The following is a 25,799-nucleotide window of genomic DNA, read 5'->3' on the forward strand; positions in this document are numbered from 1 at the left end:
CTTCCTTAAGTCTGACTAACAATTGTTTGCTTTCAACGACTCTGCTTCAATGGTGGGATTTCCGGCTTGTCTCTTATCAGTTAGATCCTCAAACAATGGACTCTGCCCCCGCAAATTTGTGCACTAGTCCTGTCTGCTCAGGGTGCTGCTGTTATCCTCATGGCTTTCCCCTTATGACCAGATGGCCTTTTTTGAGCTGGAGCCAAAGGATTTAGAGTAAAGCAGGAAGAATGGCAAAAAATAAATAAAAAATCCAATCCATTCTGTAACTTGTAGTAATGAAATACAGTAATTAAGTAATAAATTTCAGTTTAACTTCCATTTCACAGCAAAGTAGAGATAATATGAATCATATGAGCCATCTGCCTTAGGAAACAACCTGCCATGAGCATTCACACACACCCAGATGTCTGGCACTGCACTTGGAAAGATATAACAATTGTCATATGTCAGCCATGAAAAACTATCCACACATTACCATGCAGAATGTAATAAGAGATTTCAAGAAAGTTAATAAGAGATACCAAGAAAGTTAAATAGGGAATTCAATATACACAACTTTATTTACACTGAAACATGTAACAGAAAATGTCAAATTTGCACAGTAACACTAAAGCTTTTAATAAATATGTTGCAAAATGCAGGGAAACTCTTTGGTGTGAGTGGGGCAGTCAGAAAAAATAATCTCTATCATTGTGAGACATCTTCATCCTGGTAGTAAAATTTAGTATAATCATTTTCGCTGATACTGCCATATGATTATTGGCTATCAGATATGACCATTTGGAGCAATGCTTCTGTGGCAGTTACACTGTGAAACAGCATAATTGGTTGAAATGATGAATTTGCCAAAATTAAAACATTAGCCAAAGCCCTTCTGTTTCAGTTACCATGGCGACCGAGACACAAGCAGCTTTTCCCAGTTGAATCTACAGTTAGAAATTTGTGCACACATAAGAAAACACAGCATAAAAAAAAACTTCTGCATCAATGTACCACATCATCTTTAAGATAAACATTTTCAAAAGCATCAACATTACTTTACAATATAAGGTCGTTTATATTTACAAAGACAGAGCAGTAAGATGGTGGAATTTTCATTGAATGTCTTGATGAATATTTTGTAGTGGCACCTCTTAACAGTAATCCAGTCATACAAACATGTACACACACACACACACACATACACACAAATAGGACACTTTCCTGGTGCTCTTCACAAAAACATTCACCAGTAGAAAGACGGGAATTATAATGATTTGGACTGATACAGACTGTTGGCTGAGAGGTGCTGAGAGTCCCACTTCTGATCAAGGAAACAGGTGGATACAAAGAGGAGAAGGACTGCTTGGAAACCAGCTACTATCTCGAGAACAATGACATGACCCATACACTGAGAGCGAGCTCTGTACCCAGTGTCGACATCTGAACAGGGAACATTGAAGACCCTTCACATTCCTCTGGCTTGTCACCTCAGGGAGTACTGCAGTTCACTTAATGACATTTTACACAAGCATAGCCATGACTTTAATCACAATATACTGTATAATAGAGAACTACAATGGTAGCTTGGGCAAAAAAGACACCAAACCTGTCAGCCAATACAGAAAGGTTTCAGTTTCCTGTTCCTTCATGTCGGGCAAGAAGGTGGAAAGCAGAAAAAATAAGTCTCAGAAATGGCAGTACCTGTGTCATTCTTGTAAACAAAGATCATACAGTGGATGTGGCAGGAGAGGAATCATATAACAGTTATTTACACCTTTACAAGAGAACTCGCCAGCAGTCCAGCTGTCAAAAAATGAAACTATACACCTGCATTACCTGCTCATGTAAGGAAGTTAAGAAGAACGCCAACAGCTAAAGGCTTCACAGAGCAAGTTCTTTGTGAAAAGTTTAACTCTTCCCATCTCACCATGTTACAGCAATGACTAGTATCATTACTTCAGATATGTACACATATGCAGTCAAAAAGCACATACAGTAAATGAAAAACCAGCGTACCATGTCTACACCATATCTCTGAAGACATCTGTGTGTAGAGCAACCAGGTGCTGCTCCATGTGGTAAGAGATCCAGTTGTTTGCTCTCTAGGTAGTGACATCCAGCATAGAAAGAGCAGAAATGTATCTCCTAATTGACTTGAAGCAGTAAAATTCGAAGCATGACCAGCCATGCTATCTAATAGCTTATATACCAGTGTCACAATATCTCAATTTAAATTGGCCCCCAGAAAGCATCTCCTTCATATAAACATAAAGCGGAGCAGTTGGAAATAATACTGACAATGAAAGAGTTAAAAAAGGAAACTAAAGCTGCATTACGTGGTGTATGGAATGGTGTATAGTTCAAGTGTCTTGAGCATTTTTTTCTTCTTCCAACAATTACCACAGCCAACCAAAATGTAGAAATGCTACATACTTGTTCTTGACAGAAAAATAACAAAGAATAAGAAAACACAAAGTGTAAAAAGAAAGGTTACAGTTATATACAGAGTGCCAAAAACAACAAAACAACCTTTATGAAATGTGTAGGAAAAATGTAACTGAAAAATCTGGAAATAACAAACCAGAGAACAGTTTTAGAGTAACCGCTGATGTCCCTCCAACCCCTCCAGTGCCTTAACAGTTCTTCACTGTAAGCAGGGGAGCATTAGTCTAACTGTGCTCCCTGTAATCAGTAGGTAATTACAATGAATAGTAGTGGTATTGACCTTTTGTCCCTTGTTGTTCTCTCTGATAATAGATGGCAATTACCATTCCATCTGCATTTGATAAGACATGCGTTTGGTACCAGGGTGGTGGGGTGTTTTGTGGTCGAACATTACAGGCACTTTAAGAGGCAGCCAGACAGGTCAGGTGGGTCCTTACAGCCTTTGGGCTCTCAAGATTGTCCCCTCGAGGAAGACCTCATGCTGTACCAGTAGGGGCTGGGTCACAACACTATTACTGCCGCTTGAGTTGAGACAGCTCTGAGAGCTGGGCTCCTCCCTGGCTCTAGGCATAACAGGAAGCCTGGAGCTGAAGTTCAGATAAATCTGAATAAAAGAAAGTAGTGGCAGAGAGAAGAAGGAGAGAGGGAACAAAGTTTGTGATGGCTATACAGTCTCAGTTTGCAATTGTAAATATGTATCTCAGTGGCATTTAATCTGTTTCTCTTGTAACTTAGTTATTTTGTTTATGCATCATTACATCATTTACACAAACTATAGGAAATAACATCACAGGAAATGTATTATTCACTTTCTTGCATAGAGTTAAATGTGCTTGAAACCACTCTCTCCTTAATTATAAAGCTGAAGCCAGGAGGAAGACGGCCCAGCTTAACATAAAGACAGGAAGCGGCCTGTTTGTGTCCAAAGCTAAACACGACTAATAGTCTTCAGCAAAGCTAGCGGCTCATATGTAGGCACAGAGTGTCATGGTTTCCTTGCACTTCCTGTCAGAAGACTTCCGCCTTCCTGCTTCACCCTCACCTGTAGAAGGTTTAACCTGAACCAGTTACATCCAGCTCTTGCCCATCAGCCTTTTACCAGCCCTGCATATATACCTCATCAGACTGTTCTCATCTGTTCTTCCAAGCCACTACTCCTCCACCACACACTTCCGTCATGCCTGCTTTGGAACCTCATGCAGTAAAAAATCTCTGATCTTCAATTCTTGTTTGCTCCTGCGTCCTCCTTCGTGCCACATTGTGTCTGATCCTGTGCTCTGCAATTCAAGCTCAACTAACACTACACTGTGTGAAACTCACAGACTGTTTGCTACACACTGTGTTATGGACTACGGCTGCTCTGAGTTTGGACAATCACAGACCACACTGACTGATATGACTCTTTATTGCTCTTTTGTTTCCTTGTGTTACAAGCTCTTTCTGTTGTACCATTTGTGGCCCTAGCTGGGAGGATATTTTTGTTGAACATTGTGCATATGCTTCAAGGAACTCTATAGGCACAAAAACCTTCAGACCGCACTTTTATTTCTAGCTTGACCTATTAGAGAATTGAATTTTATGTGCCCAAGTTTACATGTCCATCTGATCGAAGTTGCATTCAAGGCTCTTCACTTACCAAGTGCCGACCAGTTTTGCTTGTATACACTGTGTACAGGTTGCTGACTTTTACCTTCTCTATTTTGTGTTGACATTTTGAGTCCATCCTTGACAAAACTGACACAGCATTGCTTTGAACTTAATGAGAAAATCTCCATGTTAACATGCTGGTGTGTAGCAGAAGTAATGTTTACCATTTTCATGCTTAGTTTAGCATGTTAGCATGCAAAAACTGATGGATGGATGGGCTGCCATAGACACTTCTATAATTAAATACAGAACATTGTATCTTATTTAATCCACACAAAAATCAAAGTGAAAAGTTGTGGTAATGAAATAGACTGGCACACTCCCTACAAAGCAACAACTTCATTTTTTTAAACCTTTTTTTCCCCAGTTCTGTACAGATTAAACCAATAAGATATACCGTGTTAATTAACCTTTGAGTCAGGCCTGTTTCCAGAGTTTATGTTAATCTCAGATACCTCCATCCTCTTGCTTCATATTTACCACACAAGAGTACTATCACTCTTCTCATCTAATTCTAGACATGGAAGAGATTGAGTTCCCAAAATTCCCACCTATCCCTTTGGAACTCATGTCCTGAAGAAGCTTTTGTGGTGTACAAGGACAGTCATGAGAACAGTGGACGCCCTGGTATGTCATGAGTAAATCAGACAAGCTCAAGTTCAACTACATCTGTTCATACTGTGAGAGGCTCCAGAACTTTAGATGAATTATGTGCAAATACAGGGGAGGTGACTTTAAAGTGCTCATTCTCACACTATCATATAATATATAATATTATATAAAAAGGCAAAGAATGAAAGATGTTTTTAGACTGAACTAAGCTTGGGGCCCATTAGCCTTTGTTTAGCAGTTAGGATAGCGACAATGATTAGATTCACGTTGTGCAACATGTATAAACATTCGTCTTTAGCTGTGTGGCTCAAAAATTGTGTCATGTTTTATTGCCTCATAATTCTGTGAAGTCTTCTTGCGTCATTTTTTAAAGATATGTCTGAAATTTGCATAGTGAAATAAACAATATCAAGGTGGTGCAGCCTACATGCTTAGTGGCATCCGACAGCTGTTGTTCAATCCTTTCCACGACCTTCCTGAAGGGGGGTCTGTTGAAGGGATCAGCATCCCAGCAGGACCGCATAATCTGATACCTGCACAGCAGCATATGAACACAAACACTTTTGTCTGCATTTATTACATCCCCCTTTGTTGTGCATATTGTTTTGTGCTCTTAGTTGCACCTAAGAGTTTTAACATGTCCCCAGTTTTAGCTATAGTTGTGACAAGCCAAATGCAATGGGATGAGAATGAGCTGTTATTCAAACCCCCCACATGGCATTCCTTCAGTCTCACAAATAGTCTCTATCCAACCACACCATCTCTCCTATGAACATTTTACAAATGCTTGTATTTCACATTTCACAATAACTCACATTTCATTGGGTGCAAACTCTGGAGCATCCATTCTGTATCCTTCTTTTATTAGTTTGTAGAACTTGGCATCCACAGGCATACCGGGATAAGGACTGTTTCCTAAATTCAGCAGAGAGATTCAATTAGATCAAGAGCTCCTGAAAACAGACATATTCAACTCAACTCAACCTTTATTTTTAAGAACAACTAGAATATGCTTTACATACAGTATACCTGGTAAACAAGACAATATAAAAACAGAAATATAACAGTCAATGTTAAAACTATGACAACACAAACAAATAAAAGAGATCAAAACACCCATAAATCTGATAAAATTCTACTAGAAACCAAAAACCAAAGTAAATAAATATGTCTTTAGTTTGGATTTGAAGAGAGTAAGGTTCAGGAGGAAGAGCATTCCACAATTTAGGAACAGCTACAGTAAGAGTACGATCACCCTATCACTTACATCTACAGTAGATATGGTGACTTCTCAAAGTAGCTGACGAGATGATCTAAGTCCTCAATCATATCAGCAAAGTTGCAATAATTTCATTAAATAAATAGGGGCTTTAAAAGCAAACGTCAGAAGTTTAAAATGTATTCTAAAACACAATGGCAACCAGTGGAGAGAACAATGAATACAGATAGCTAAACAAACACACACAAACAGTGGATGGATACACATACTGTACCTAGTGAGAAGATTTCCCAAAGCAGGATGCCATAGGACCACACATCACTCTCAAATGTGTACACACACTCAAAGATACTCTCTGGGGACATCCATTTCACTGGCAGACGAGCCTGAAAGAAAAGCACTCGGGAAGTCAATGGAAGGTCATACTCATTCAAAATTTGAAAACTTTCTTCAGTGGTGTTATTTTATTTTTTTTATTTTTATTTATTTTATGGTGACTGGAGTAAAACATGTTTGTGACAGAGGACTGTTAAATGAGGGGACTGTACCAAATGTCAGGTATGCACACAGTGTTCCCCTGAGGGTCTAAAACCACAAAGCTCTCTGACAGATCAGTTTATCAGCTGTCTCACACACACACACCCCACAAGCTACACTACAAAATGTCTGTGCCATTAGAACTTTAGAGCCACGAGAAACTTGTGTAATGGCACCTGACCAAAAGCAATAAACAAAGGATAAAGTCACTGTAGCACCATGAGCTGTAACATAACTGTAAAATAACTGTTTTAAAAAGCCAAATTATATATTAATGTAACTACTTGTCTTTTGCAAATGTAGGAATGACTCTTTACTTTGTTATTATTTATTTATTACAAATAAGATTGTGAAATAAATGCATGAAAGTTAGAAGTCATACAGTGTTATTTTACAACATTTTAGTGATGCCATGCCAGATGTTTCAACCATCCCCCCCACCTTCCCCCGTATTCCCTGAATGACTTATCTTAGCACACTCACAACTGCAATTTTCTCTCTAATGAACTGGAACACTGTGTCAGGAGGAAGTTTGCTTACACAGCATCTCTAAAGATGTTATGGACAGGGGCCCACCAATAAAATAATACATTACTTTACAAACTAATATATAGTTCCAAACGAGCAAACTGAAGGGCAGGGGTTGATTTAATTCAAGGATGCCATGTTGAAGGGGGACTTTCATGATGGTCACCACTGGATGCATCATGTGTTTCATCTCAAATTCCCAGATGTCAAATTGTTAGTGCAGACTTACGTTGCCTTTGACTACATAGTTGGAGTCTGTGGTGATGTCCCGAGCCAGGCCAAAATCACAAATCTTTGCCACTCTTCCTTGAGTCAGCAGTATATTTCTGGCTGCCAGGTCTCTGTGGATACACTGCAAAACATATCCAACACTACCTTTAAAATCTGAGGATACCTGCGCCATGTATGACCAATCAATAATATAACAGTCCGGAAAGAACTGTTTTTTTCAAATGCAGGTTGGCACTGAGTTTCCACACTTGAACCTGTAACACACAACCACTGACACTGATACATGAGCTTACTGGCCACAGTATCTTTGCCGCCACATGTGATAAATATTTTAGCAGCAGGCTCCAACATGCGTTTTAGGTCTGTTTACTAGCTGTGGAGGCATGATACATGCTCTGCGTCAGAAATCATTTGAAGAATTTCACATAATAGCTTTATCCAGAAATCAAGCATGATAATTGTTATTCTAAAATGTACACAATCAAGTCAATGCTCACATTTTTGGAGGCTAAAAACTCCATGCCTTTGGCCACTTGGTATGAGAAGCTGAGAAGGTCTTCTGTGTTTAGGGACAGACCATCCTCCTCAAACATCTCAATCTCTGCATCTGCTTCAACATAGGAGCCACCTGAGGGGACAAACTGGGTAAGGATTGTTGCTTTGAAACTGCACAAGTCTTATTTCAACTGCTTCTCTGTGTATTTTAAGACTGAGAAATTTGATGAATGGCTGGCTTGCTTGCCTTTGCGTAGTGAGCGTCTCTTCTCACAAGATGAGCTAAATGGTGGGTTGCCAGCAACAGAAGGCCTCATGGTCATGTAGCCGTTCAAGCTGTCACTGTGAAGAGGAAAGGAGCAGTCTGGACTCAGCTGAGCACAGCCACACATAGGCACAGTGCTGTCCAAATATCCTCCTCCTACAAATGTTCTGTGTAGTAAATACTAGTACTCTCTTTTCTCCTCCACACACAATAAACCACAAAAAAGAACCTGACCCAGCTACGTCTCCCTGCGGCATGACATTGCTGTAGCAGCAGTCTTCCTCCAGCTTCAAGCAGATGAAGGATTCTCTCTTTCTACGCAGAAAGTTAAGAAGGTCTCCGAAGCAGCAGTACTCTGTGATCACCAGTGTTGGTCCTGCATACAAAGAAACATTCCTTATAAAAGTGATCTTTCGACATACAGTATATGATGCACACCATTTTTGGAAAAATCTGCAAAATGTGGTGAAAGAAAGCACAATAGTGACAGCATCCCCTTAAAATCTGTAGACTTGATGCTTCTAGTTTCACTCTACAGTCTTTAGCAATAATGAAGAACAACATGTCTGCCATACCTCCAACAGTGCAGGCTCCCAAAAGGTTGACAATATTCATGTGGTTTCCCAAGTAACTGAGGACTTTCAGCTCTGACATCAGTGCCTCTTTCTCTGTGGCATGAGCACTTGCTGTGGGAAAAATAACAGGAACACAGCATTTACAAAAGGATTAAGACTTAAGTGAGTTCAAGGTAAACTGATGATTAAATATCTTGAGCTGGTATTTGCAGGATTACAATAAAATAGGTAGTAGGTGGAAACCAAAATAAATAGGTGCCTGTTTGGCAACAGTTAAAATCACTTAAAGACATTCACATAAAACTCTAGTTGCCTGTTTTTGAAAGCCTGCAGGCAAACTATTTAATCATTCTTCTTATGAAGTGTGTAGCTACTAGGCAATTTTTTCAACTTGTCAAAATAACCACACTCTATTGCTTCTGCACACATGCATATGTGTTGACTGTGCTTACATTTGAGCATTTTCACAGCCACTGTCATGACTGAATCTGCTTGGGAGAGTCCATATGCAGTGGCTTCCACCACTTTTCCAAATGCCCCAGATCCCAGTGTTTTCCCTGAAGACAAGAAGACAGACATATAACTGTTATTGCCTATCCTGTTTCCCTCCCACAAACTGGCCCCATGCCAGTGTTCCTTGGACAACATCAGTTTTAGCCCCTGGGCTATGTACCTAGGCACCAGGACACGCAAGATCCTGTTTAAGGAGATTTGTTAAAAACAACACCCAGAATATGTCAACAATATTTTGTTTGCAGTGAGGGAGTGGGCTTTCATCATGTATGAGCCGTGGACCTGGTTAGTCGGTAAACGACAGACATAGCTAAAGCCGTGAGTGTCTGTCAATCAGCATGAAGTGACCTGAGGCTAGCAGTGATGATGTCGTACTGACTGCACTGCTAAGCTTAATTACTGAGACAAACACACATTTATCTCTACATCACTTTGCTCCAACAGTGTTTTACACCTGATACATGACAACCAGGATGTACAGTACATTTCAGTGCTGCACTATGCCAGAAATAACACAATATGGCTGAAAAGACAGAGACTACATATGGTTTAGATATAACGGTGGGCAGGACACTCACCAAAACGCAAGTTGTTTCGAGGAAACTCCCACTGGTGATCGTATGGTAGCTGGGTGGGGTCAATGTATACATAATTGTTTCCATGGATGCCTTCAATAACCTTCCACTGGATCTGGTATTTGGGTTTCTGGCATGAATGCAGACAATTAAGATAGCAAAACATCAATCAATTTTACAAATAAACTCACAGGGTTTCAACATGCTCTGCTTGTTTCCTTGACTTGTTATGTCTCTGAATTTGATAACAGAGGGTGTGCCTTGCAGAAAAAAGTGTATCGTTGTCTTACCTGCATGTACTTGTAGAACAGCATGATAAGGATCAGACAGAGGACGCCTGCTGCTGATACAGTGCCAATTAACAGAGGGGTGAACAGATCATGGGGAACAGTTCTCTCTGCAGGGAAACAGCGATAATGTTAGATGCAGTGACAACAGAGTCAATGGTTTGCCATGGTTACACTCTGAATGCAAAGGTGAATTAATGTAAGCCAGAGAAGGCTAAGTCACACCGAAACCCACTTTGGTCAAATCACAGCAAATTAATCCAATTATATGTTACTATGGGGTTCTCTGCTGTTTTCTACACTTTAAATTGTTTAACTGTTTCAATTCCCTTTTGATTATACAGTATTGCACTGTAATGCTGTTGCCTTTACAGCTGTGGTGGAGAGTAATTATCTATAAATAGTGTTGTGTTCCTTTGTGTGTGGCTGTTTGTGATGCCTTATTGTTTTGCTCCACTGTCCAGTGGGGTGTAATAAGCTCTTTAGAGATAAGGAGCTTTCTCTCAACTTCAAATCTGAGAATGCAGACTCTGCAGGAACTAATCCCCTGTAAACCTGTCAGTGGCTTCTAAAGTTCTGTGTGTTCTCTGCTGCAGCTCACTGACACCTCAGAGCCTCCCACAGCCCCAAAATGCCCACCATCACCAGGCCTCCTACTGCGCTCCACACTCTCAGCGCCTCCGCCTGGTCTGCTGTTACTCTGTGAAGCACAAAAATCCTGGGCACCCACTCCCAAAGGCCTGTCCTGCCAGGCTACACTCTCCTCCCTCGTAATGCTCGCCCACATACCCACTGCAGTTACAGTTAGCCCCTGGTGTTCTGCATAAATCTGGGTCTCCAGGCTGAGGCAGGAACATATTTTTGCTGTACTTTCAGTTCCTGCACTCACACCACTTTGAGGACACTGTACAGCAGATGGGAAAGCAGTGATAACACAGCAGATTTGGAGTCATAAAGTAAACACATGAACCCATAACTTTTATGGGTTAATCCTCACCAAAATCATGCTTTTAGGAAATATTTTGAACAGAGGAATAAATCCCATGTGGGGTTTACTGGGAGGCAGAACTGCTGAGATAACTTTGTTTTTCAGTCCAAAGAGCAGGGGGTCACAGGGAGGTGACAGAAGTTTTAATGTCACTGGTCTCTACTCTAGTAAGTGTTACTGAAACTCATGTTAAGAGAACAAAGATTTGCAATCTGAAGAGAGAACATTTTCAGTTCTCCATGTCCTCTCGCATGCTGTTGCACCTAGATCTAATCTGAAATTGAAAATATGTAGCGGATTACATGCAGAACAACATCTACGGCTGATGGGACTTCAGTAACATGTAGCCCCTGCTTAGCCAACATGTGTGAGGACTTATTTAAATACTGCAACACACCCTGCACGTGTGTGATGTCTCCACTCACCGCTGATAGAGAAAAGTGTGTAAGCCTGCTCTCCCTCCACCGTAGCCACACATTCCAGAGTAGTGAACCGTCCCCTGCTGATGTTCACCCGACTCTCCACCTCTGAATTCCCATTTGTCGGACTTAACAGTGTGACAGTAATGACACTGTGCTCCTCCTGTGTGGCATTCACCTGTTGGGAGCACCTGAAGACAGAATATTTTACACTGTTGACAAAGAGCTCATGCTATTCATTAACAGTCTCTTGTCAGGGCACTCGGGCATCGCTTACCCAAGTCCCTGCAAGACAAATATTCCTTTCCTAAGTTATGGAAACAACATAATGAATGACATGATTGGACACAAGAAGCACAGAAAAATGGCCTCACGTTTCAGTTTTCTGCTGGCAGTTAGTTTCACTAGAAGTCATAATAAAAATGGGGAATTCCTTCTGTCCTCATAAAACACAGATGTAAATACATAAAATTAGTCCAGGGCTCCACACAGAACAGCTCTTCTCTGACTGCTCTCTGCTCCTATAGGCTAACTCAGCCCACCTCAGTGTCTATTTGTGTACCTACATTTGCGTGCCTGCATGTAATGACTATTAAGTGGATTTCATTATAATTGAAAAAATGATAATCATGAGTTGTGATCAGTAATTATTGTGATCAGCACTGCCTGTGCTGCTTGGGATTGGTGTTGCTATAGGAACAAGGCGCTCCTCCTTCAACAAACTTTATGTTTGACATTAGATGAGCCTTGTTCAGTTATAATCAGGCAGATAACCCGGGCCACTCTCAATCACAGATCAATTCTTTGCAGTCTCCTGTCACATGGGGGTCATCCCATCACTGTCAGCCAATCACAAGTCAGCCCCATCAAATCCCACAATCCCACATTCCACTATCATCACCATTCCTCTGTCCAATGAGTGTTTAGTGTGACCTTTAGGACCCTCGAGTTGCACTTCACATAATTTTTATGAAAGTTTGAAGGTAAAAGTTAAACTTCAAATAAAGTACAGTACAGGTGGTGCTGCGGGCAAACATATGAAGGTGCAAAATCTCTGATGAAGCACCTAGAGAACTGCAGACACAGCCACAGCCTCAATGATCACCAGGCTGGTACTAGTGAAGAGACACCTTATAGGTGAACACACAGACATGCATGCCTCATTATCACTGTAAAAGACATGACATTTGTTTCCATATGTGAATCTGATATCAGTCTAATTGGACTGCTGGAGAGCATTTAGTTTGCATAGATTTTGGTTTTTTCTTATGTTTAGTCACTTTACAAGACTAATGACCAGTCTGCCCAACATCAGTATCCAATCCTCAAAATTACTTTAAGATATAGTTCTAAAGTTGACACACAGCAACATCAAATTCTGTCCATGTTAATTTTGTATTTCCCCACTGAAACAGAAATTAAAGTTTGACCATTAAATATGGATAAATGTGAATAAGGCATGTGATTGGTGAGACCATATCAACTGTATTGTTCTTGTGTTGTTTATAAAGTCTTTGAAACCCTCATGTAAAATCATAAGTATGACTAAATAAGCAACAATTGATAACATCTGAAAAAAATAACATTTTCAGTTATTTTATTAGAAGTTTAATTCCCCAAACCCACCAAGACTGTAAAGGTGTGGTACCTTGGCAGCATAATCAAATAACAGTCATCACTAAACTTAGATTGGTGTGGGGAGATATGAGATCATATTTCCCATCTTAGCCCCGCCTATTTCAAACCAGTACAGAAAAAACATACAAAGATGCAGAAATCTCTTATTAAAACAACCAAAATAGTTAAGTTTGCATGTAGGCATCAGAGACCGACAGTCAGTAGCTCACTGGGGAAAAAAAAGGTTTTCAAGGCCTTTCAAAATCTCACCTGACATAGGGCTGCTCACAATAGTACCAGGTGATCTGGGGGGGAGGGAACCCCTTTGCCACACAGCGTACTTGTCCGTCCACTGGACCCTCGTGAGATACAATCTCAGGTTTACCTGACAAACACAGGCTAACGTCAGAAAGTATCAGGTGACATATAAATGACAAAACAGTAGAGAGTTTACTTAACATTTTACTCCATTGTATCAAAACAGAGGTGACACAGAGTGAGGTGAGTGTGTATACCTTATTGCACACAAAGAAAAGGTCGATATAATCTATGACTGCATATCAGCTACTGAAGATTAATGCAGTGTGGAGTAATTCATTACATGGCTTAAGGGAACAAAAGCATTTTAACTAAATCTACAACATAACTTACTGATCACAAATATGGTGAATGTCTCATTTACAGAAGCGTCACTATTGGAGGCTTGAAAACTGTAGACTCCACCCTCTGATACTTTCAGTCGCACCAGCCTCAACTCACTGTTGTACCTAAACGTGAAGAAATTACATTTATAGCACAAAAGAATTTATAAATTTTTAAGAACCCATGGTAATAATATTTCTGTCAATGCTTCAACTGACAGTAAAGAGCAGTGCCAGTGCTGCCTGAGAAAAAACTGCTGGTCTTTTATGCACAGCTGTTCACTGAGAGCATGGACAGGCAAAACACTAATAGAAAAATATATCTCCTTGCAGTGTCTTTTACATTTAAGGGGAATTTAGAAATCTTTTCATTTCTACATTTGTTGATTTTTGACATGGCCATAGCACTGTCCCCTCATGTACCATCATGTCCACTTATGGATTCTAGGCCATGTCCTAGTTTCCCCATATTTAAGGAAATGTTTCAAGGACACAAAAACCACAAAGCATGAGCTAAAACGTGCTATGCTGAACATGCAGCCTTGGATAATATTATGTGATATTTCTATATGCAGCCCAAATGTAATACTGCAGATGTTTCATGGTTTCTTTTCCCCATGAAAGCCATTTTGAGTTTGACAGTTCTCATTTCTGTAGAACCCCCTGGGGCCTTTTTAGAATTTCAGCTCTGCTTCTCAGGGAGCTGTGAACAGTGCAGCTGTGAACAGTGCAGCTGTTGCATCATCACCTGCGCTGACCTGCAGCCAAACCAAACATGTTAAATTCCTCTGAAGGAGATAATGAACATTTTCATCTATGTGGTAAAGTAGGCACCTAAAATAAGTGTGTGCTGTCTCACCTATATTCATGGCTCTGTGTGGTGATGACATGGTCGGACGTGTTCCGTAGCTCGTGGCCCTCGAAGCTCCAGGAGAAGGTGTGAGGTTTTGGGTAAGCCTCCATGCTAACATTTAGGGACAAACTCTCACCTGAACGAACACGGATGGTTTGGTTGGTTGCGGGTGTTAAATTGATGAATCCTTTTTCTGAAAAAGAGAAAAAATAAATACAGTATAACTACAGGAATTGTTAAAAGTAAAATGAGGATCACATTAATTTTGGGTCAGAATGATTTCCGTTAGAGACATGGTAAATCAGAGCATAACAAAACAAGCATATGAAGACCTCACAGACCAAAGAAACAAACCAAGACAACACATGCAGAATCACTTCACATACACATTTTAAAAACTACAGCAAGACATCAAATATCCCTATTAGCTCTCTGAAAGTAAGATGAAAAGATTAATAGTACTCTCCTATCGGTAGAGTACATGTAAACATAAAGCCATAATTAGATAGATTAGCTTAGCACAACCTGGCTCTGGTCAGTCTTGTACATAACTGAAGGGGAAAAAACTTTAGATGTACTGTAGGTAGATTTTGTTACAGTGCCATCATACAAAGCCAGGCTAGCTGTCACTGTTTCCAGTCTTTATGCTAAGCTAATACCAGCTGCTGGCAGTAGCATAACATTTACCACACAGGTGTGAGAAAGGTGTCACTCTTATCATCTATATTTCAGCAAGAACATGAATACTCGAATTTTCCAAATGTCAAACTGTTATTTTGACATTCGGTTTTTTGGGAAAAAAAAAAAATCTAACTTCAAGCTGATCTTGGCGCTTTTGTGAGGATAAAAATTAAATACAGAGAAAACAACAGAAGAATGATATGCCTTTGCCTGCAGCTATGAGTGACTGACAGATCACATTAAGTTGGTTGAATCTGACATTTCATTTATTTTTTTAACAACTTCCACAGTAATTACCGACTGCAGCTTTTGCTACAGTAAAAGCAAGTCCCGTCATGTACTCACCATAAACATCAAGCCACACTGACTGTCTGCTGACCCCTTTTTCATTCTCAGCTTCACACTGGTACCTCCCAGCATCTTGTGGCCTGACCGCCGAGATGTGCAAGGTGGAGCTGCGCACGTGAGTGAAGTGCTCCGTCAAGATATGTGACGCGCCGTCAACCTTTGCTGGTTGCTGTGAAGACCAGACGGCACCCTGTCAACGCCCAGAGATCTCTAGAGATTAACCCCGTCTGCATGTCTATCCTTGCCAAGCATACAAACAGTGACACAGACACACATCCGCCTGCATGCGAGCACATGTGCAAACACACAAACACTCACACATGTACAGAATTCGTACACACTATTGTTCACAAGGTACAAGACACACACAGCAAGATCCTGAAGCATAGAGGGCATGGATTTTGACCCATTTCCCCCGTTGTTCATAAAAACAGACAACTGCTGATATCATATACACAACAACAACAACAAAAAAAAACCCACAGTAAAAAAAAAAAAACAATATTGAAAATGGCTGAAAGTAAATGTCAAAGAATAATTTAAAGACATCTTATTTTTGAGACTTAAAAACCATCAGTTTTCAATTGGGACCATTTTCCAGATAATTGAGTTGTCAGGTGGTTAATATCAGGGGTGTTTCCTGCGTGCACATAAAAAGTGATTTATAAATTTGAAAAATAACACTACAAGCACCAGGGACAGCTAAGATTTAGTGGCCGACTCTTCTCAGGTCAAATGCTCTTTGAATTTATCAAAGCCCTAGTAGATATTACAAGATGACAATCAATAGTCCAACAGCACTATTTTTGTACAAATCCGTACACATGAACAACTCCACAAATCTAGCTGAATCTTCCACCAACAGCACAGCACAAGTCAAAGAAAAAAGGCAGAGGGGTCTCACCGAGCTAGGTGGGGTGGCCCACTGCAGCTTGATTTCTCCGTTGACATTGGTAGTGTTGCAAGTGAGGGAGAGACTCTCGCCCCAGGTAAGAATCACTCTTTTAGGAGCCTGCATGCTAATCACAGGTGGAGCAGTGGGGACTGAAGAGAAACAAAAACAAAAGTAATTTGAATCAGCCTGTGCGTGTCAGATCCTTGACTCTGGTAGAAATGGTATACAAAAGAACAAAGCAACAGATTTCGGCTATTCAGCCTCAACAAAGCACAGGCACACCGTTTTACCTGGTTTCACTGTGAGGTCATAATCGTGTGATCTAACGCGTTCTTTCCTGAGTCTTCCTGTGCACACATAGCAACCATCATAGGCCTTTTGTGTGTTGTGGATGATGATGCCATGCTCCAGGCTTGTAGAATACTGGAGACCAGAGGCCAGAGCTGTACTGGAGCACGTTTCCAGGCGCAGGTCTTCCATACTTGGATCAGTTGGCAGGCAGGGAATAGAAGCTTTCTCTCCCTCACGAATGAGAATGTGGGACACCTTTGATAATCTGAAGGGATTGCTAGGATCTGCCAAAAAAAAGAAGAAGCATCCAATCACAGGTGGTGTCAGACGTGTAAGCAGGGCTGCACACTGTGATGCTGAAGATGTTTTTTAAGACATTCATTATATAACTGTGCTAGACCATTTTCCAACTATTTTTATTTGGGAAGTGTTATTTTAACCCTTTCAAATATGATACTGTAGCTGTGAATTGATCGTTTTTCTATAACTGACAGTTTAATAAGCCCTGTGATTGGCTGGATCGACTACCCATCACCAGTTACATGGAATGGATGACGATGAGAGTATATTTGTGACCACACTGTCATTTGCCCTGATGATGTTTTCTTTCCACTTAAAGCCACTATAATCTTTGTTTTACAATGACAAGGGGCCAAATGTAATAATGAACCTACAAAGAAACATCATTAGACCTGCTGCTGCTCCACTTTCTCTGTAACTGCAGGATGTGCAAATGAAAAATGTTTACTACCAAGTTAAAAAGAGATGATAGATCAAAGAATGAAGACTGAAGAAGAGTAAAGAATGATACAACCCCAAATCAGAAAATGTTGGGGTGGTATGTAAAATCAAAACTGAAAATAGTGATGTGTAAACCATCTGTGTTACACTGAAAACAACACAGCAGCACATTATTTGATGTGTTACCTCATCAGTTTTATTCTTTGCTCAGAATAAACACTCACTTTATTCTGATGCTGCAACACATTCCAAAAAAAGATGGGACAGTAAAGCATTTACCAAGGTGTGATGTTCCTGTTCCTTTTCACAACACTTAAAAGACATTTAGGGACTGAGGACACCAAGTGATTAAATGTGTCAGTTGTCATTTTGTCCCATTTTTCCTGAAAACAAGTCTTAAGTGCACAACAGTCCTGGGTTAGGGTTAGGGGTAGGGTTAGGGTTTGTTGATGCAATTTACATTTCAAAATGCACCACACATTCTCTATTTGGGACGGGTAAGGACTGCAGGCAGGCCAGTCCAGCACTCACACCCCTTTCCTCCACAGCCATGCCTTGGTAATGTGTGCAGTTTTGCATTGTCTTGCTGAAATATACATTGGCGTCCCTGGAAAAGACGTCATCTTGAAGGCAGCATATGTTGCTCCATTGTCTCTGTATTGTTCAGCATTAATGGAGCCATCACAGAAGTGTAAGTGACCTTTGCCAAGGGCACTGACACAACCCCAGACCATGACAGGCCCTGGTTTTTGGACTTGTTATTGGTAACAGTCTGGATGGTCCTTTTTGTCTTTGGTCCAGAGCACACGGTGTCCATTCCTTTCAAAAAAAGACCTGAAACATTGATTTGTCTGACTACAACACGTTTCCACTGTGTGATGGTCCATCCTAGATGCCTCCGAGCACAGAGCAGTTCACTGCACTTCTGGACACTGTTGACATAGGGCTTCCTTTGGGCACAGTACAGTTTTACCTACGAGCTGTAGTGCCTGACACAGGTGTGCCACAGTCATCCCGAGCCCATGTGGTTATATCGTGATGATTCTTGATGCAGTGCCATGTGAGGGATCGCAGAACACAGTCATCAAGCTTAGGAATTACCATTTCATTGTTTTAACTCATTACTGGCCCTGAAATGCAACCATCACAACTTTTTTGGAATGTGTTGCAGGTATCAAAATTTAAGTGAGTATTTATTTTGAACAAAGAATAAAATTATTTTAGTCTTGATTTTACAAACTGTCCCAGCTTTTTTTGAGATTTACCCATTGTTTTGCAAATCCCAAGTGTCAGCCCATGACTACAAAGTCCTGAATCAAGTCTCAAGTCAAGACCAAGTCCTAAACTTTATGTTTTGAAACAAGCCACCATGTGCTACTCACCAAATTATTTAAAATTTTTAAACAAAGTAACAATTACAGTAAATGTGCATAGTACAGAAATAATTAATACTTCTAAACGATAGTTTTATAATAATTTTAAAAAATGCATCAGGTGTTATTCCTGTGGCTAAGGTTGGGATTTCATGCTTTTTGTTTTGTTTGTTTGTTGTTGTTTTGAATCCTGTATTGAATTAGTCTTCAGATTTAATGATTTGTTTCAAAAGTTAAAATAATTAAAACAAAGATTTATTTGAAATCTGTATTTTTTGTTAACTGAGAAGGCAGAGACTGCAACACCGAGTTTCAGCATAATTACTGATCACAACTCATGATAAACCATAAAATGATATTAACAGCAAAAGATAAAAAATATTGAATAAATATATTAAAACAGCTGTATTCAACAACTATGACTGTTACTCCTTATTTTTTACAAGTACCAAATACTAGAGGTCCTAATTAACAAATGTCAAGTTTGCCAGTATGAAACAGTGACATTATATCAACGACAGTCATGGTGCCTTTGAATAATGGAAAATAAGATATATCCATGAAGGAGTGTCTGTGTACACCCTGCAAATGACTTCAAAGTTAGTTGGTCCAACACAGGAGAGCCAAGCCCTCACGACAAGAACTCAGCAGTCCATTTGCATCTGAAGGACCAGGGCTACTTCTTTAAAGACAGCAAGGTAAACAGTGAAGGAAGCCACCCATGTTAAACTGGACTGGCCACCTATGAACAGAGGAGGTGGTTTATGGCAACCCTTATCAGTCATTTACAATACTGTCCTGACACCTGTCCCCAGGCAATTTAACACCCATCCACACCTTGACTGAAGAAGCTGCTTGAATCAGAGGGGAAATTACAGAGCATCAAAAAAGTCCAAGTGCCCACTTTAGCACTTCAGATACTGTGAGACCTTTGCCTTCTGCGTGTACAGTGACGGGCTGCTGGTTGGTCCACTGTATCAGCTGATTTGCTACATGTTTTTATAACATAATATTTGAATGTTGAGCAGAGGAGGGCTATCAACTTGTACCAAGGCAAAAGGTACAAGTCCACTTGAAGTCATGAGTCACTGGAGTTAAAGTCATCTGAGGTTTTCGTCTCAGTAGAATGGTGGGGTTTTTTTTTTTTTTTGTTTATTTGTTTTTTTTTGTTTGTTTTTTTGTCCCTCTAGTGGAATGGGAAGCCTCAGTAGGCATTTAAGTCATAGGCTTTATGTATCTCATCATGTACTTGCTAAGTCAGTTTCTATTTCACCACCTCAACATGGTGTAAAAACATTTTTGTGATATTTCAAGTTTTATTTTTAATTGACAGCATTTTCACTCAGTGTTTTCTTTATGTGCAAATTCAAAATTTGCATAAAAAAACTGATCATAGCACACGCACTGATATCGGCATGAGTGTTTGCTGGTCACTCTGTTTACACGGCACCTCAGGTATATTATTGCTAAACCAAACGCACCGCCCACAGTTGCTAGGTATTCAGCTGGCTTTTACTGTGAAGAGCACCCAATGTATTTGTAATTGCATTTAAAACCACAATCACACACCAAAACCCATCTACAAACCAAGACAGTGGACTCTTCCTGTATTTTTTGTTTGGCTGCACTGGAACCAGATGCTCTTGTTACGCTGACAGAAATGCTGCTGAAGGAGCGTTAAGCCTATTTGAACTCTTAAGGATTACAAACTAAAATCAAATTATTCCACTAATATTTATTTTTCAGATTTGTAGTTTCACAGCACATAGAACTGCCAAAATGTTCACCCATACCTAGACAGAGATATCAACCTTACAGAAGCAAAGAGCTGTAGCGGTCATGAAATTAGTAAAATATTACTTGTGCACAAGTCAATCAGTGGTTCAAGTAGTTATTATTAATACCACCTCTGACACACTTATGTTAATTGTAGTTACTGCTCATCTCTTCAGAGGTACAGTAAATGTGTGGATTGTTAAGTGAGTGATCACTCTACAAAGAATGATGAGGGCAGGAGTAATGGCAGTAGGCCAAGGCGATGTGGAGTCACACAGAGAAGGAAATACAGAAACTCAAGTCATCCACTCAGTAAACAGCTGCAGTATGTACTGTACTCTACCTGTTCAGGGCAAAGTTATAAATGCTTTCTTCTGCAAACACACCCACACACAGCTAGAAATGCCAAAAACATTTCCTCTGCTCTACCTTGCTGTCTTTTCCCACCTGCTCTACATTTCAGTCCTCCTTCTGGTCTCTCTCACACACAAACACCAAACACTGACTCACAGACAGTTACCTCTAACATAAACATAGATGGAGGCTCGCTCCCCAGAGCTCTTCTCCAAGCAGATGTAGCGACCCATGTGAAGAGGCTGAGCCTTGGTGATGTGCAGCGAGGACATCCCATTGACTGTCTTCTCCCCACGCACCTTTGCCCGGTCCTCCCGCAGCCACTGCATCTCCTTAATACCCAGGCAATGCAGTTCAAATGGCTTGTTGAGATCAATAACCAGGTGGCCCTGCTCACTGTGAGCGATAGTGGGCTTAGAGTTGCCTATAGTGGGACAGAGAGGATATTCAACCACACAGCAAATGTAAAAATCATGAAACGCCAAACTATGTTCATCGTGCTTTTAACCACACTTTGGTGGAAAAGATCATGCATGGTCATGTTGCTGACCAGAGGCGAAACAGTAATGTGAAATTAAAGGTCTTGATAGACTTAAATCTTTTTAAATTTCATAATTTCGAAAAGATTTTATTGGTTGATTTAAAGTATTTTTTTTTTAAAACCTTAAAGGTTAGTTAAATTGTTTAGTGAAAACTTCCCCATTACTGTGAGGTAAAGGTGTGTCAGCACCATCATCCCCAGGAAACTGATGTGCATTAGAGCAAACCCTGATCTAAATGTAAACAACACAATCTCCTCACCACTAAACTTTCACTCTCTAATTGATTGATAGGTGTTTTGAAAAACGTTATCCATAAAAGCAGTGCATGCTTGGTGTGTGACCTCACACAGGTTCTAAATCTGAATTAATTTTTGTTTGAAGAAGCCTAAGGAACAAAAATATGATTATCATGATGATTAGAGAAACAAAATCCTCAATTTTCATCTATAGCTCCAACTTTAAAAATATATGTGACTACACCTGTAGGCTACTTTAGATTGTTTAAAAAAGATTTCAGATTGAGCCCTTAAATAAGCACAAGCTAAATAAATGATAATACAAGTAAACATGAACTCCTTTTCTGACTTTTACCAGTGATAAAATAAATTCAAATGCGTGAGGCGGACGACAGTGGGTTGTAGGATAGGATTTAATTTGATTTAATTTGCTGCCCCGGCTGGAAGCAGGTGGTACATGGGTAATGTTTTTTTGTTCCCTGAGAAAACATCACCGAGGCTGGCGAACTTAGCCCCCTCTTTCTCCACTGAAGCCTGTTGCGATAAACACTGTGAATGGAGATCCCACTGGTGTGGTGAGACTATAGTAGGAGCTGGAAACAGTAGATGTGCCATGAGGGGAGGAGGGTGTGGTGCCATGACAGACTTATCTTAAACACTGAAATTCGTAGAATCATACAACAGCAAATAGCAATGTATCATTAAACAAATATGGGTCTGCTTAGACACTGTTATTGCTCCGGTCTTGTGTCAAAAACACGGCAACAGTGAATTGGGTCTGTAGCCTATAAGGACTTGGTGCAAACTTCAACGTGCGCCTCGTTGCATCACATGACAGGTAAGCCTGTGCACACTGCCTGGAGACGTAGCAATCACTCAAGTTCCCTGATGATAGCAACACGGCGTGAACATAAAAGGTCTCCCATGGCCGTATCATATATTAAGAAGTTGTTGGTCAAATGGAAATAGAGGCAGAAACCACAGCCCCACCTGATGCCGCCCTGTGCTGCACGAAAATCCGCAGACACGCGGAGTGCGCAAAGTTACGCTATGACTCACCACTTGTTTCAGCACACATAGCTTGTCAAGATACGTTCATAAATGTATCTCCTTGTGAAATCCCAGGCTTATTTACTAGCCTACTATTTAATAACAAGATAAAGTTCACTTTGAATTGTGACTCGTATATGTTCTTTAAAGCTAGAACGTCAAACAAAAAGAGTGAGATTCTAGTTGAAGTATTTGTATAAAACGACAAAAACATACATAATATAATTAGGTTTTTATGGACCTTGAGCTCTGGACCTATAGTGAAAATGATACCAACCCATAACAGTTGCAGTGTGCCTTCAAACCCATCCCCAGAACAAAGCACATCAAACCAGCGCAGATATTCTGCAGTGCTCAGCGTTAGAGACGTGTGACAATATTTAACCAAAAGGTGAGAAATGACGTAACCATGATCTGCCAGGGTTATCGTTTGCAGGCTTCCTAGGAATCAGTCGTTGCCATTATATTTTTATAATGACGGTTACTGTTGTGTGCGGCACAAAGAGGAGGAAAACCACGTGAACCTGCTGCCTTCATGGAGCGTAACACGACCACAAAGTCTCTTCGCAATCATATCTTATTCTTAATTCTACTTCAGTTCTACTGTTTGATTACTTTTTTTGTTCATGACGCCCTGCTCTCTGAACAGTGCATTAATTATTAAAGTAGCCCGTTTGGGATACAGAGTATCCACTTTCCTCATTAGATTTCACTGACTTACCATCACCCTTTATGTCTGACTGCAGACCTAAGAGTGAACTACTTCAGTCCTCTAAAATGTGGAATATCTTTATTTTCCTGCGCTAAAGGGGGGTGAATACCCCTATCCATTAAAATACAGTCGACCCTGACGTTGTTCAGAAGTGAACAGCAACAAGTTGCCTGCGTAAAGTGGCGTATCAAGTGCAAATGCTCAGCCTTACCTGGAGGGAAGGATAACTGTACAAAGACAGACAGAAGTATCCAGTGGTATTCCATAGTTATTATTCCATGGGTCTAGCTGTGGCGGTGAGCCAGTGCCTTTCTGCTCAAGGTAGCTCCACTCTACTCGCCGAGCGCGTCGGAGTTGTGGGAAGTTGACTGCGAGCTCTGACAGAGACGCACTTAGAAGTCTGTAAAGGCACCGATGCTTAGTACAGCTCGCAACAGCAACAACCGTCGCGCTCCTGCAAACATACTGTTCTCCTGGAGCGCGTCAGAGGGGACGTGCAAGCCGGACAGGTATCTCTGAGCGACTGTGGCGTCAACCGCATGTTTCGTAGGAGGCAGTGGTGGAGTCTATTACTCACACGTTGCTCACAGAGAGGGAGGTGTTTGTCTGCTTCCCGACAAAAACACCGAGACACACTGACAGATCAAGACAAAGTATTCAGTCGGGTTTCCATTTTTTTTTTTGGCTTGTTTGTTTTTTTGTCATGACTTACACCATGTATGCATATATACAGACAATATACACTTATGCTGAAGTCATTAAAACTGAGTTTTTAACCACTCTACAGATGTCATGTTAAACTCTGGTTTTGGCACATTGGTTAGGACATGTACTTTAAGCATGACACAAGTAATGTTTACAGATAGATTATTTCACTTAGAATTTACTATATCACAATTCCAATTGTGTCAGACTTTTACATCCACTCAGTTGACTGCACCTTTTAACAGCTTGGAAAATTCCAGAAAATGATGTCATGGCTTTAGAAGCTTATGATTGGCTAATTGACCTAATTTGAGTCAATAGGAGGTGCACCATTGGATGTATTACCTTCAAACATCAAAATCAAATGAAATCAGCCAAAATTCAGCCTTAGAAAAAAAACTGTGGCCTTCCACAAGACTGGTTCATCCTTGGGAGCAATTTCCAAAAGCCTGAAGGTACCACGCTCATCAGTACAAGCAATACTTCTTCTTCTTCTTCTTCTTCTTCTTCTTCTTGAAAAATAGTTAAATCTGCACACTGAAATAGTGATGAGTGCTCCTTTAAACGTTCTTCACTCTGCCACACAGCTATCGCGTCCATTCTCTTTGAGACTCGACTTGGGTGTCTGGAGAAGGAAATCCCTGCAGGTACGCAAGACTTCATCAGCTCCATAACCCAGATGTTCTCCAACAGCATGGCTGTGATGGTGATGCCCAGGTGGAGTCGCAACCTGCTGCCCTACTGGGGACGTTACATTGCTGCCTGGGAGAGCATCTTCAGCTTCGGTGAGCTGTAAAGACAGAGAGAAACAGCTGAATGGCAGTGTTTTAAATAGTTCACAGCAGTATCATAATGATTTGACTGTCTTTGTCGTGGTTCTGTTACTACGCTACGCTAGTGCTATTATTAAGACTACTACTCATTTCACTTTGAATAATAATGATGTTGATGAAAAAAACAACAACAGTAGCCACAACACTAATAACAGCACCTTTATAAGTCAAATGTTATGTGAATTAAAATGTGAACTGCATGGAAAATAGCTACCACCTTTAGCTGGTTAACTTACAGCACATGGTATGTGTTTTTTATTTATTTATTTGAACAGCTTAACATATAACATTGTCATTTTTGAGCTTTAGAGTTGTTGATAGATTTTGTTATCTTTGGACAGAAGTAGGCTGTTTCCACATGCAGCAGTTCAACCAACTTAAAAAAACAACAGTCTTGATATTACTGTTTTATCGAATTTTAGACCAGTTTCTAAGTTACCATTTTTGTCTAAGATTTTAGAGAAAACGGTTTTTATACAGTTACAGGCTTTTTTAGAGAAAAATGGGATATTTGAAATAGTGTACAGAAACATCTGTGCTGAGTACAGGTTGGAAGTCCCAAAGTCAAAATGGGATACACCTCCAAAGGTGGTTGAGAATGACCAAGCTAAGATTCTGTGGGACTTCCAGATACAAACTGACAAACTGGTAATGGCCAACCAACTGGACATAGTAGTGGTGGACAAACAGAAGAAGAAGGCCGTAGTGATAGATGTAGCAATCCCAAGCGATAGCAACATCAGGAAGAAGGAACACGAGAAGCTTGAGAAACACCAAGGGCTGAAAGAAGAGCTAGAAAAGATGTGGAAGGTGAAGGCACAAGTGGTCCC

General features: G+C 40.4%; 1 protein-coding gene across 2 annotated transcripts; it reads right to left on the minus strand.

The window, feature by feature from the left end:
- Positions 1 to 544: 544 nt before the first annotated feature.
- Positions 545 to 24,280, minus strand: kita (KIT proto-oncogene, receptor tyrosine kinase a). Of its 2 annotated transcripts, none has more exons than XM_020603377.1 (21): positions 23,643 to 24,280; positions 21,058 to 21,315; positions 16,647 to 16,931; positions 16,366 to 16,505; positions 15,459 to 15,630; positions 14,439 to 14,625; positions 13,590 to 13,705; positions 13,209 to 13,323; positions 11,328 to 11,512; positions 9,918 to 10,024; positions 9,631 to 9,757; positions 8,992 to 9,096; positions 8,540 to 8,650; positions 8,199 to 8,340; positions 7,947 to 8,041; positions 7,702 to 7,832; positions 7,203 to 7,325; positions 6,183 to 6,294; positions 5,505 to 5,604; positions 5,117 to 5,222; positions 545 to 3,034 (listed from the first exon to the last, which is right to left on the minus strand). In XM_020603377.1, the coding sequence occupies exons 1-21, from the start codon at positions 23,695 to 23,697 to the stop codon at positions 2,864 to 2,866; spliced, it is 2,943 nt and encodes a 980-aa protein (XP_020459033.1). In that variant the 5' UTR covers positions 23,698 to 24,280; the 3' UTR covers positions 545 to 2,863. The 2 variants fall into 2 exon arrangements, with proteins under 2 accessions (XP_020459033.1, XP_020459031.1); XM_020603375.1 differs by having other exon boundaries at positions 15,459 to 15,651.
- Between the last annotated feature and the right edge of the window lie 1,519 nt (positions 24,281 to 25,799).

Source organism: Monopterus albus, unplaced genomic scaffold, assembly GCF_001952655.1.
Source record: "Monopterus albus unplaced genomic scaffold, M_albus_1.0 scaffold61.1, whole genome shotgun sequence".
NCBI classification, from domain to species: Eukaryota; Metazoa; Chordata; class Actinopteri; order Synbranchiformes; family Synbranchidae; genus Monopterus; species Monopterus albus.

Bases quoted from the DNA above. Each gene is read 5' to 3' on its own strand.
- kita (XM_020603375.1), bottom strand. From the start codon at position 23,697: ATGGAATACCACTGGATACTTCTGTCTGTCTTTGTACAGTTATCCTTC. The intron at 16,932-21,057 runs GTAACTGTCTGT...TTTTTTTGGCAG, and splicing joins CATCTATGTTTATGTTAGAG to ATCCTAGCAATCCCTTCAGA. The intron at 8,651-8,991 runs GTAAGCACAGTC...TTTTTCCCACAG, and splicing joins GGCTGTGAAAATGCTCAAAT to CAAGTGCTCATGCCACAGAG.